Source organism: Trachurus japonicus, chromosome 11, assembly GCF_045865225.1.
Source record: "Trachurus japonicus isolate A0001 chromosome 11, Traja_1.0".
Taxonomy (NCBI): Eukaryota; Metazoa; Chordata; class Actinopteri; order Carangiformes; family Carangidae; genus Trachurus; species Trachurus japonicus.
The window spans coordinates 20,493,433-20,506,553 of record NC_140917.1 but is presented as its reverse complement, the minus strand read 5'-3'; the positions used below and the strand labels follow the sequence as shown (position 1 = coordinate 20,506,553).

General features: G+C 41.5%; 1 protein-coding gene across 1 annotated transcript; it reads left to right on the top strand.

Annotated features, from left to right (window-relative positions):
• tmem64 (transmembrane protein 64) lies at positions 1–12,875 on the top strand. Its single transcript, XM_085791594.1, has 3 exons — positions 1–1,539; positions 7,565–7,720; positions 9,535–12,875. Exons 1-3 carry the CDS (start codon positions 823–825, stop codon positions 9,724–9,726), a joined length of 1,065 nt encoding a protein of 354 aa, XP_085647720.1. The 5' UTR covers positions 1–822; the 3' UTR covers positions 9,727–12,875.
• Positions 12,876–13,121: the final 246 nt, after the last annotated feature.

The following is a 13,121-nucleotide window of genomic DNA, read 5'->3' as shown; positions in this document are numbered from 1 at the left end:
CAGTGTTCGGTGTGAGCAGCTCGAGCGGCGGCAGCAGCGGAGGAAAGGCAACAACAACACGCAGCGGACCGACAACCAAGCAAACTGCGACTTCATACTCGACTTTTGCTTCCCGTCTGCCGCTCTGTTGTCCGGGAGGAGAGGAGCTGAAGGCCGGCGTCAGTCTCTGATATGATGCAGCTGAGGACTTTATCCACACGGCGAGCTAGTTAGCTAACGACGGGAGTAAGTTAGCCTTGCAGTGATTTATGCTAGTGTGTTAACGTTAGCTGGACGGCGCTGTTGTTGTTGTCATAAAAAGTTGATGTCTGTGAATCAAGCCTGCGTCTAAACAATTGTCGGATTGATTCGTCAGAGTGCTCGCAGCTCGTCTCTTTGCTGCCTCCATCCACTGACTCTGCGCTGTCCTGGAGCGGAGGGGTGACAACTCTGAATATGGCGAGTGTTTCAGACAGAGACTACAAAACTGGCACCCTTAAGTCGTCGGACTGGCACGTTGCCCAGTTAGTGTACCCAAGATAAACACTGTTAAACTGGACAGTTCATGTTATGGCCAAGGAGAGTGACGGATCTCATCTTTATGTCTCACGACACAGTTGCTCTCAAAGTTGCAGAGCAATGGGTCGCCACTGCTGAAGCCATCTCCTTAAAACTTTATAAAAACTTGCCTCTGTTAAGGTCAAACAATTTGACACTGCAAGACATGGACTTGCACTGGATGTGAAGACTGTCTGACAACTTCTAACATCACAGCTGTCTCCAGGTGGGACACTTCACCAGAGACCCCTGCTGCCGGTCGTCAGAGCTGGATTGAGGGCCAACATGTCGGTGTCAGGGGCCACCACGACCGTGCAGCTCTTCACCAAGCTGGTCAAGCACGCTGTGGGCAAGGCGCAGATTCAGCTGAACCGCTGGCTGCAGAGGACTGCCACAGAGGAGTGTGACAAGATCGACATCCTGATATGCAGCGCTTTCGACGAGAGGGGGGTCGGCACAGGGAAGTCGGATGGAGACCCCGAGGTCATCAGTGACACGGGAGGAGGGACGACCTTCGCCAGCGGTGGAGAGTTCAGACATCCGTGCTGTATCACCACCTTCTGCTTCAAGAGCGCCCTGCTGGCATGCATCCTGACTGCCGTGTGCTTCTCCTCGGTCGCCCTGGTGCGCCAATACCTCAAGGACCTGCTGCTCTGGGTGGAGAGCCTGGACAGCCTTGTTGGGGCCATGCTGTTCATCGTTGGTTTGATTATTGTGTCGTTTCCATGTGGATGGGGATATATTGTTCTCAATGTGGCAGCTGGCTACCTCTACGGCTTTGTGCTAGGCATGGGACTCGTCATGGTGGGAGTTTTAATAGGGACCTTTGTGGCACACCTGGTGTGTAAACGCTTATTAACTGACTGGGTGTTGAACAAGGTTGGAAACAGTGAACAGCTCAGCGCTGTCATACGAGTGGTGGAGGGAGGAAGTGGACTCAAAGTTGTGGCCTTAGCGAGACTCACCCCCATACCTTTTGGGCTTCAAAATGCAGTTTTCTCGGTAAGTATGAAAAACACTATGATCACCTTTTCATTCTCAGTTAAAAAAAACATTAAATGTGTAATTTCTGTTATAAAATCATCCACTCTCTGCAGTGGACCAGCCAGGAGCAGAGCTCATTAACCTACTGGAGGACAGTTCAACAAAACCTGTGACCTTTTTGATAAAGAGAAAAAAGAAAAATAAAGCACATTGTTAGGCCAGTTAGGCCAGTCGGCCACATGGGAAATCAGGTCTAACCAGAAACTTGTCTACCTGCGTATCCTCGTGTATCGTCCCCAGTCAGCCAGTCCCCTGAGAAAGAAAACTCATTCCTCTTGTAGATGGAGGAAACTGCTGCTGCTGTGAAATGGGTTCTACTGAAGCCTAAGGACATCAATTATTATATCATAAGTGTCACATTTTTAAGTCAGAGTTTGGATTTTAATATTTAGGGAAATGTTTGCTCTGATTTCCGTATGGCCTTGTGATGTTACAGTCATCGAGACTAAATCATGGACATTTTTTCCCTTCTTGAAAGTAAATCAGAAGGCATTGGTTAAAGCAACAAACAGCATGTGACCTACATTATGAAACTAAGTAGTATCAGGATATTGCTTTCAGCTGCACTCCCACACTTAACCTGAGGCCCTTGACCTTCATGCATGGCATGAATAATTTAAACTGGCTTATTACCCTTCACAGTCAACTCATTGATACCTCCAAATGGGAAAAGCCTTGAGGGATGTCTTACTGTATTGTAGAAAATCAGCTGGGGGGTTACGCAACATGAAACATGTTATGCTGGTCGAAATTGAATGATTAATGAAGAATACTGACCCGAGGGTGAACTTGATGTTATGCACTCGGGCTTAGGCCTCCAGAGTACAAGTCATACTGCAAAATAAAAATAAAAAGGCCCTCAATACAACAATATCATGTGACAAACAATATCTTTCTCATGCTGCTGGAGTTGTCTTAAAATATCAGATTTTCAGATATTTTAACAAAATATAAATGTTTCCTAAAATGGTAACAGGGGACAAATTAGATAAAAAATAGACTCACAGAGTACTGGTCAAGTAACAACAGCAAAACAGCATCAGGTTTTGTTATGTACTCTATGTAAGTCATTGCAGAAGAATTTACATGACATATCTTTTCATCAATTAACGAACATTTTGACCTGATATGAATCTGATCAGCATCCGCCTAAATACATTTTCAGTCAGTGTGCAGTGTTTTATCACAAAGTTTGCACAAAGTTGAAGTACGGACATGGTGAAATTGACTTTCATAAGGCAAGTAGTTTGGAAATACGTCCAAGGATAGATTTAGCAAAAAGGACAAAGTTCAGTTTACACTAGTTAAGTTTGACTTCAGCCTACTTTGTTCTGCCTCCTAATGCTGGAGGCAGAACGCACATTATAAAACTACTGACATGTCAGAAAGCAGGGGGAGTGACCTGCAGCTGAAGCCATCTATCTTCGTATGCTGTATTTCACTGATTCAGTTTACGTGAATGGTAACATTTCTTTTACTATTCACTTCTGCTGTTTTGCACAACGTCTATGAAATAATGTTTGGTGAGAAAAAAAATAAAGTAGTGCTGAAGGAAAAACTGTAGCACAAACATTCAGCAGTAGATGCAAAGGGAGTGGGTGGGGGAGGGAGGGGGGGTGGGGTGCTTGAAAGGCATTTACAGCCTAAAGCACGAAGGAGTTGATGCACAGGCCTGAGGCAGGAAAAAGAAAAAGAAGATGACGTGTGTTTCACAAGCACAGTAATTGCATGCTGCAAAACCAGTCAGTCTCCAAGAATGACTGATTTACTTCGACATTTTCCCGCCACATGGAGATTGGTTACATGGCTTTGGCTTTTGACAGTTTTGTTTACACACGAATAAACACTCCAACAAAGGCACCACTTTGTTTGGTTCATTCAAATCTTGAGCTCTGTCCGAGCTGTATGTTTCCAGCTATGGTAAAGTCATAATAAATGTAAAGCCACGGTAAAGCCATAGTGTCTAGAGGTTTATTTTTTACCCCATTTTCTACCATTCAACATGCATGAGGAAGCAAGACCTACTTCAAAGTAACATTACCCAAAACAACAACAAAACCTCACACAGTAATTATTAAAGAGGTGAGTGAACACCTCTCTGTTGACTACAGAAACTTGACATCAAATATTTTACATGTAATATTCAGTGTGGTGTTTTGTTGTGTAGGATTGGAGATGTTTCTATTTTATCTACATCAAGATGGAGTAGACATTTATATAACATGACAGCAGCCGTCAGGTAAGTGAAGACAGTAGTAACATGAGATCACCCCAGGAAACAGCCGACTGTAGGTACAGGAACCACAGGCTGTCAGCCTTTGTGCTGCTCTCCTGTACTGACTGACCGACGAGTCTCAAATTCAGGCTGTAACATAAGAGTTGAGCAGTGAGCTGTCATTTGAATAAGATGCCAGAGACAATGGCGTTCTTTATGTTTAACGTGTTGGCATTGCAAATCAATGTTTGTTTTAAATAGAGGGCTGAAGGAACTTGTCTTTCCACAAGTTAATTATTTCATACTGCTGCGGGGTGAATTTAGTTTTGAATTTCAACTCCCGTATTAAACAAGTTTGTGGTGTTAAAAATGAATGATTGTTGTGTATTAGTCCCTCGCTGTGGGCAGCAGTTTACCTGTAGAAAGACTTCTCTCTTTTTTGGACAGGACATGAAAGTGTAGCAGATGGTTTTCTTTTGCTTGAATGACTTAAATGGCTTCTGTTTGTCATTGGTTGGTACTTTAGGCAGCATGGTTAGGACATAGCTCTGTGTCCAGAGATTGAAATATCCCCCTCCTGCCAGGATCTGGGCTGAAGCTTTAATAGTAGTCACAACATTGAACCTCACTGTGACGCTCTGGAGAGGTGAAAATTAGGTGTCAAAGTCAAAGGGACAGATTTTTTACACTGTTGCCCAGCTGCTGCCATCGCTGTCACTGCCATTATTGGTGCCCCTCAGTCGGTTTGTCACTCTCGATTATAAGAAGAGGCTATTGGACTGTCTGGTAAAAAATAAATACTGCTTTTTGTACAGGGAAAAAGCTTCACCTAAAAGGATGTCAGCTTTCAAGCAGCTCCAACCCAATTGCTACAAAAGTGGGTCAGGTGTTGTTGTTTGCCAGTTTGCAGTTTGACTCATTGTCATCCCTTCTGAGATTGCTCCTTCTGATATATTTTTTAGGTTTACAGACATATGAATTTTTTCTCTATGAATTATTTTTTTCTGAGTTGATTGGCTCATACAGTTTTGAAATCTCATCGCAGTCCTGACTTACATGTCATATCATTTTGTTTGCTATCTAGTAGTTAGTATTGTACCTCGGCCATTGCATAATTTATGAGGATGAATATGAGAGTTTAAAAATCATATTTATTTTCTTTACACACCTATAATGTAAATATTTTTGATTAAATGTTTTCATAATATTGAGCTCTGTAGTGGTATCGTTTTATACATCTGATCACAAAATACAATATTATAGTAGCTATAATATTGTATTTTGTGTTCAGATGTATAAAACGACTGCAAACCCCTGCAAACCCCTGCAAATGGTGGAACTGTTTCTAAATTAAACTTTGCCGTTTTTGTACTTCCATTTCACGTTGTTTATTGGCTGACATACACTCAGGTAACAATACATATGCAACTACCTGGCCTTCTTTTATATGCTAGAAAGCTACTAACTAAACCAAGGATGGCTTCGGTCGCAGAAACAGGAGAAAATCGGGCCATTGACTCATCGCACAAACCCGAGTGTGAAACTGTTTCTTTCTAGCCGGAGCGGTAAATGGCTGAGTGTAGTCTTCACCAGGGAGTTTAGCCGACCCTGCCAGAAGCAGGCTAATAAGCTGAATCCCTCTCTCCACCTGCCTCCTAATATGCTTCGGTTTCATCTCCTGGCTTGTAAAGGGGTTTCAAACTCAGCTCGGACTTTAACTTTACCTTGTAATTCATCGTACCTGGGGGTTCATCATCAAGGTGAGCTGATATAGTATCTTTACAGTCTTAATTCGCTATAATAAAAGGTCGACCTAGCTGTGGGTGGGTGCTTTGTAGGCCTGTACTGGCTCACGGTGGAGTTATGTGTTGTCTGTTGTGCCCTTGGTAAGCACTTTCTGTGGATGAGGCTACATTTCACTGTGCCCCCCAACCAACCGCTTCTTCCTCTGGAAGTGGCTGGCGCTACATTATAGCGGGTAACCTAAAACGACACAGAGACTGCAGCGGTTAGCAAAACAATGAGACAGCTCAGGAAAAATGGTTGTGAATCCTGTAAGGACCTAGTAGACATATCTGAATCCCCACATGTATTTTATTACAGCTTTGTGACCTTTATCAGTGCTGACTGGTGAGGCTCCACTGCTCTGCTGTCATAATGAGCTGATGAAGCAGTTGGGGAATTTATCAGATGATTTATTGGACCTTAACTACGCACACATATGTTGGTGCAGGACTGAATTAACACCCTGTGCTTCGCCCTTTATTACCGAGTGTAAAGCCTGCATGTGTCCAGATAAAAAGAGAAGATCACGGTGGCAATCCTGAAATGTACTACGCAGTCAAAAACACCTTATTGTTTACAAGCACAAACTTAGACCTGCATTGCTGCTTCTCTGGATAAATCAGGTCAAGCCTAGGATGGGAGGTTTTTTCACTTGAATTTGCAGATTATCTTGATACATGGGCTCGCAGAAACGAGGAGGAGGAGGTTCAGTGGGAATTCTCTACGTGGTTATAAAAATACCAACGACCAGCCCTTCCCACGTATCTAAGGCAGCTGCATACGCTGGATGCCTCGATGGGAAGAGAAGAGACTTCAGAGGACATATGCTTCACAACTCAGGGTTGATGGCTCAGAGAAAAGAGAGTGCATTCCTCTTTTCTTGTTCCCCAGCTCTCACGGGCTCACATGCCATGTATCAGAGATCAGCTGAAGGCGTTTTGACTGTGTTGACACACACTGTGGACACATCAGCGCTGATCTTTCAAGGAGAAAGAAAGGCACGACTATTCTGAGGAGAAATTCTCCATGGTACAGACAGAGAAAAAACAATGACATCAGCGCGACTAACCAGGTTTTGATCGAGCTAGTTTTGATAACGTGCTCTGTGAGGGGTAACTGTGGATCTTATCAGTGCGTCATGTGATACCAGGACAGGACAGGGTTTGGGATTTATCACTGTGAAGGGGGGGGGTGGGTGGGTTGTAACACCAATGTTTTTCAGCCCTGATAACGTTTTGGCACAGACAGTGTCTTGCAGCAACACACCACAGCCCCTGACAGGCCGCTATCAGCCACAGTGTAGTCACGGTGCACACGGTGCCAAGGTCACATCCTCACACAGCCAACACAGACACACATCAGCTTATGTCATCACTTAATCAAGGGATCAAAGGTGACAGCTAAGCAGGCACTTGTTTTTTTATTTAGGTGGGTGTGTACCAAGATATGAGATGAGACACTGACCTAGGTGTGTGATTAGTTCAAGGTGGTACATGTAGTCTGTTTACCGGTCTGAGCAGGATTTTACGCTTACGTGTTTGTCGAGGGTTGTTTTTGATGATTTGACCTCAGATTTCTCAAAAATACCAGTGTAGTTTGGACCTTTTTGTTTGAGAACTTAAAACCATTAATGTCACCAGGAACACAGTTAATCACATCTTGGGAGTAACCAACATCATTTAACGATGAGCTAAGATAATTTGACTGAATTCATAGAAGTGGTCCCTGCCTTAGTTGGAAGGGATTCAGTTTGCTTCATAAGGCTGCAGAATGATGGATTTGTGATTTGACTATTTGATTAACACTGCTACAATGTTCTGTAAAATACCTTCATTCCTTCCTGTCCCTCTCTAGTGAGGTCTATAGGCACATTTCTGGAGTTGTGTAAAAATGAAGATTTTCACTCTCTCTGTTCGATGATTTTGATCAAATAAAACAAAGTTTTAAACATGCTTCTTATCGCTCTTGTTTCCCCCCGTCAAGATCACAGATGTGTCCTTGCCAAACTACCTGGTGGCCTCCTCTGTGGGTCTGTTGCCCACCCAGCTTCTCAACTCCTACCTGGGCACCACGCTCCGCACCATGGAGGATGTCATCGCTGAGCAGAGCATCAGTGGCTACTTTGTGTTCAGCCTGCAGGTGAGTGGCTTATGTCGATAAGTTGACTTTGAGGAAATAACACACACACAAGACATCGCCCCGGGTGTCACATCTTGCTTTGTCTGGAAAGGTCAAACTCAGACAGGAGAGCACTAGTTGCTACGGTTCACGTGCATCAGACAGCTGCAGGTTTTCAGGATTCTTTAACTCCTCCTGAGATTATTTAGCGAACCTACAGAATTACTACTGACAGTTTTTACCTACTGGACAGCATGGTCCAGTTTTTTTAAAAGATCCCTTTACATATCCTGCATGAGTTAGATTATGCGGCAGATCTTTGGCACATTTATTGACACTGGCAACAGAAAAAAACATGCCCTTTATTGACTCAACCCAAAAAGTCTCTGCCACCCAAACACAAGAGGCCACACACTCTCCAGTTCAGACTGAATGCTTTGTTTCTAAGTGCTCGTAGTCTGCTGCTACTAGTAGTCTCTGCAAGAAGTCTCCTAAGTACGTAAGTAAGTAAAGTTTATTTATATAGCACCTTTCACAGATAAAAATCACAAAGTGCTTTACAAGAAAATAAATACAACTTTTAAAAGACATAAAAAATACAATGAATAAAACAATACATGAAATTGAATCAGATCAGAAATGTAAGAGGACGCTTGATCATGTTCTAGTCGTCTCTACAGTCTGTACTACTATAGGTGACACACCTGTTCCTTGTTCTTTGTCCCGTAAAGGATGTTACTTAAAAAACCTGTCCACATTCTCACAATAGTGAGAAGGAATGAATAGCACACCTTCACACACCCTAACACACCCTTCCCTTACCGGTAAATGTTGTGTCCGTTAGATCAGTGTGTGTTCTCGTAAGGAACACAAACCTTTTTAATTACAAATGTAAAAACCTTACGCATGTGTGCAAAATATGCCTGCAATGCCGTCTAGCTGCAAAGGTTCATTTCAAGCTGTCACATCACCCCCCCGACACCTGTTCAGCTCCATTTAATCCTCACCAGCTCTCAGGGATCAGGGGTGGCATCTGTGTGAAGTTCACAGAGGTCAAGGGTCAGTTTAAAATGAAGTGAGTATCAGTGTGTCATGCAGAACTGAAATCCTCTTGCTCCAAAGTGACAACTGATCTTACTCAAACAGAAGGCTTTTTTTTTTTTTTTTTAAACATATGCGGTGGGAAGCTCCCATCTGGAGGAGCTGATATGGCCCAGTTATCTCTTACTGCTGTTTGTATCTACAGTATATCCAACCAGGATACACATACAAACATTGATTTTTAAAAAAAAATGTTTTTAGATTTTGTGACCTGATATGGTTGCACACACAACCTATCTACATTTAATAAATCTCTAAAATGTATTAATTATTACTCAACTCAAGTTTAGTCTTTTTCTGTAAGAAAAGCTAAGCTAATGAGCTTTTGGCAGTAACCTAATTTTTTTTGTAGAGATATGAGAAGGGTGTCAATCTTATTATTTAACAATTGGTATGACAGCAATGTTGAACAAATGTTAAGTTAATGAGTTTGATGCAGTGTTTAACAAGGATTTAAAGAATGGGAATAAGAGGGCACTGCTATCATATTGGGTGTTGGTGTTGGTACTGGCAAATGCCTTGAGTTTGGAGTGTTGTTAATGCAGTGCAGTAGATTCTGAGAGTTGGTACATTTCCTAGTTATTTTTCTTCTTGTCCCAGAGATATATTTATTTGGAGAGCAAAACATTAGGTACACCTGAGAGTACGGGGCAGTTCAAGTCAGCCACTACTACACACGTCAGATAGACTGGAAAGCAATTTTGAAAATGATGTGGTTCTTCTGTGTTGTGCAGATCGTCATCAGCATCGGCCTGATGTTCTACGTCGTGCACCGGGCTCAGGTAGAGCTCAACGCAGCCATCGCCGCCTGCCAGATGGAGCTGAAGTCATCGCACATGAACGGCTCCTCCACCAATCACAGCAGCTTCACCTACTGCAGCAAGAGGGCGACGGCTGGCAGCGGAAACTGCATTAATGTGGTGTGACCTTTAAACGCTACACGTGATGTAGTAGCTCCTAAAACCGAACTTTATAAGACTGCGTTGTTCAAGGGAACCCGCCGAGTTTAGACAGCGTCCAAAACTCGTCAGTGGTGAGTTATGTCATCACTCCTGTGAGAAAAAACCCTGAATGCATCATAAGTCTTTAGTTTTTACATTTTATTTTATAAGTGTGGGACCACACACCTTTGAAGAAATGGTGTTAATGACAATGGTTATGCGGGATATCATTGTGGAGTATTCTTTATTATAATTATTATTATTATTTTCATCAATGTACTTCTTCAAGGTACTTCATTTACTCTGTTACAGGAGATGTCAATGAAATGATGATGTTCAGAGATATCAGAAGTGGCTTGAATGAGTGAGTGAGTCATTAAAAAAAACTAGCTTGGCATTAACTGCCTGCTAACACTATGAATGTGCAATCTGGAGCTTTCTAGAGAACCAAGGAATTGTTTTGTAATTTTAGTGTCAAAAGAATGGTAAGCTATGCACCTTTATCTCATACTACATCTGTTTTTTTGTTTAGTTTCAGGAAAATCTAGGATTTGTTTGTTGACATCCAGTGCTAATTTAAGATATAAATAATAAGGGCATTATGAATATTTTTGAAAGATTTGGCTTTTTGAGTCCAGTTAATTTTTTTTTTTAAGTGTCTTATTTTTGGACTACAGAGGGAGGGAACAAGCTCTCAGTGAGCACTACAGGCCTCTCCGACCGTGCGATTTCTGCTTGCCTACGATCACGTCAGCTGATTTGGCCTCGTCTGCCCGGAGATCATTTTAGTACTTCTGCAGTTTTGAGAGGAGCAGCAGGGGAGGAGAGCAGATTTCACAGCAGGAAACTCAGGAACGTTTTTCTGCCAGGAAAGTTGAAGTGCAGCGTGAGCGGCTCCTCGGTAGCACAGTCACATGTCCTGAAAGAGTCCCAAACTGAAATGATACTGAGACAAGCTTTCCTGTAAATGTTAATGATTCATTTGGTTTTTACATTACCTTTTTTTCTTTTCTCTTTTCTTTTGGTGGTGAGATTATCCATTAGGGTTATTACATAGTTCTTGCTTCAAATGATAGTTTTGACGATGCTGTGCAATACATCGGTGATGAAATGGCATGAATGTCATATTTCAGTGCTGAAACCAAACTAATCAGAAATGCTCTCATGCATAAAATATAACACAAACCTAAGTCTGTGTTTTTTAGGTTTTACTTAACATTATAGACAAGTAAGCTAGATGAGATCAAGAGGCTCTTATTTTTTATGTGCCATAATTTGATAAAGCTTATCCGACGCCATGACACTGGCCCCACCTGAGCTGAGGCTACATGTGACTTATGACTTACTTAATTTTATAACTTAATGTTGTTGATAATGATAGAAATGACCTGTGAAGATTTATTTTCTTTTGTGTTCTAGCTCTTAATAATACATCAACAAAGCTCTCGTGCTGTAGGTTGGTTTGCACAGTCCACCACAACAGACAAACATTGTTTTCATACACATACGTTAAACTGGGAAGGGGTTTGGTTGGTCAGGAGGTGAAACAGATGTCTCTCAGAAGCTGACAATCAAACACAACATGGACACTAAGTGATGAATGTGATAATAACTTTTTATTTTTACATGAATTATTGTGATGCTGCTCCTCAGGCAAAAGTCTGATTGAGGAATAATAAGGGCTCCTATTTGAAATATCCATCTTTCTGTCCCTGTATTTGTTCACGAAAGTCTGTTTTGTATCACTGGCACAACTTTTTCATTTTCATTTTGATATTATGTAATATGTCCCACTCTTTTATTTTATGCCAGATTTCATGTTTGCCCGGACACATTCCATGCTGTCAGTCCCCTGAAATCTGTTGTGTTGTGTTCATGTTAAATGTTGGTTGAAAGGGCCCCTTCCTGTCTGAATTTAGCAATAATGTTTGAAAGTCAACAGCAAAAAAGAATATAGTATATATACACACACACAGTATGATAGAAGTCCTACCAATAAGATCTCTAACTAAGTGTTTGGGAGCTTCTCTCAGTTCCAGTGTTAAAGATCGACTTGTAAGCATTTATTTTTCTTTTATAAAGGTAAAACAGAAAAAAACTGCATTGAATTGTTAGCTGATCCATGTCCCACTGTAAGGTTGAGTGTCAACATTCCCAGGTTTGTGTTACAGTGTCCAACCTGCCTTTTACCTCCTTCTGCCTCTGACGGACATTTCTGCGTTGCCTAAGATCTGGAAGAGACTCACCAACATCTGTGATCAGAACAGCTTTTTCCAGCTTTGTAGCACTTTCTTTGGAGAGTCCCCAAACCTACCAACCCTCCACTCCTGTCACATGAAAATCGTCTAAGTCATGTCGAAACATTTTTCCAGTGTCTTACTTGAATTGAAAGTTTACGTAGAGAGCGATGAGTGTGTTTTATGGCTGCAGGCTTTATGAAATGTACTCACTACTCTCACCTTTTCAAGGCATGGAAATGATTTTTTCTTTTAGGTTTTTTTTTTTTTTTTGATGAGAAAATGTTGTAAATACTCAAGGCTTTCACCTGACAGCAGTGTCTCTACTTTCCAAACAAAGTGTGAAGTGTGTGTAGCTGTTCTGCTCAGAAGTGGGGAAAAAGCGGACATTATGCCATGTTTAATGCAAAAATTAAATACAGTAAAACTTGATGGGCCACCGTGGAAAACACTTCATAATAAATTAGCATCTCGACTGGGATTTTGAAAAAAAAAAAAAAAGATTGTGGAAAAATGAGCAGTTTTACAGCAAATGCTTTGGTTCTTTCTAGGTGGGCTCTACTTAACTTAGATTTAGTTATGCAACAACTGATTCCTAAGGGAAGTATATTTCATAGATACCCACACAAGACCTGAATCTGGGATGTAACTGCACATCTGAACTGTTATAGAGGAGTAAAGTGTGAGATCATTAACTCAAGGGGGCAAATTAAAGGTCAAGTTTGGTGCTATGAAATGCAATACTTCCCCATCTGTATCAAGTGCATTACACATATACTGTATTTTGTAATACAGAGAATTTTACAGTGTATAAATATTGATATTTATCGCTGTACGATGCCTGTTCAGTGTTATTTATGAGAGAGAAAATAAAACCTGTCAGACTTTGTTACAAAATGTTGGGTTGGGTCTTTTATGATTGATGTTTTGGTTGTTTTTTTTTTTATTTATACCTCCTTCTAGATGCTTCAACATAGAAATCCACACTTGTGGCTTGTTTTGGCCAATTAGTATATAAAAGTACATATAATTAGTATAAACGGTGTGCCCAGTGCAAATATTAACTCTTGGCAGAATCTCACTAATACATATTCATAAGACCTGATCTTAAGGGGCACTCAACCAGTTTTACACATTATGTGC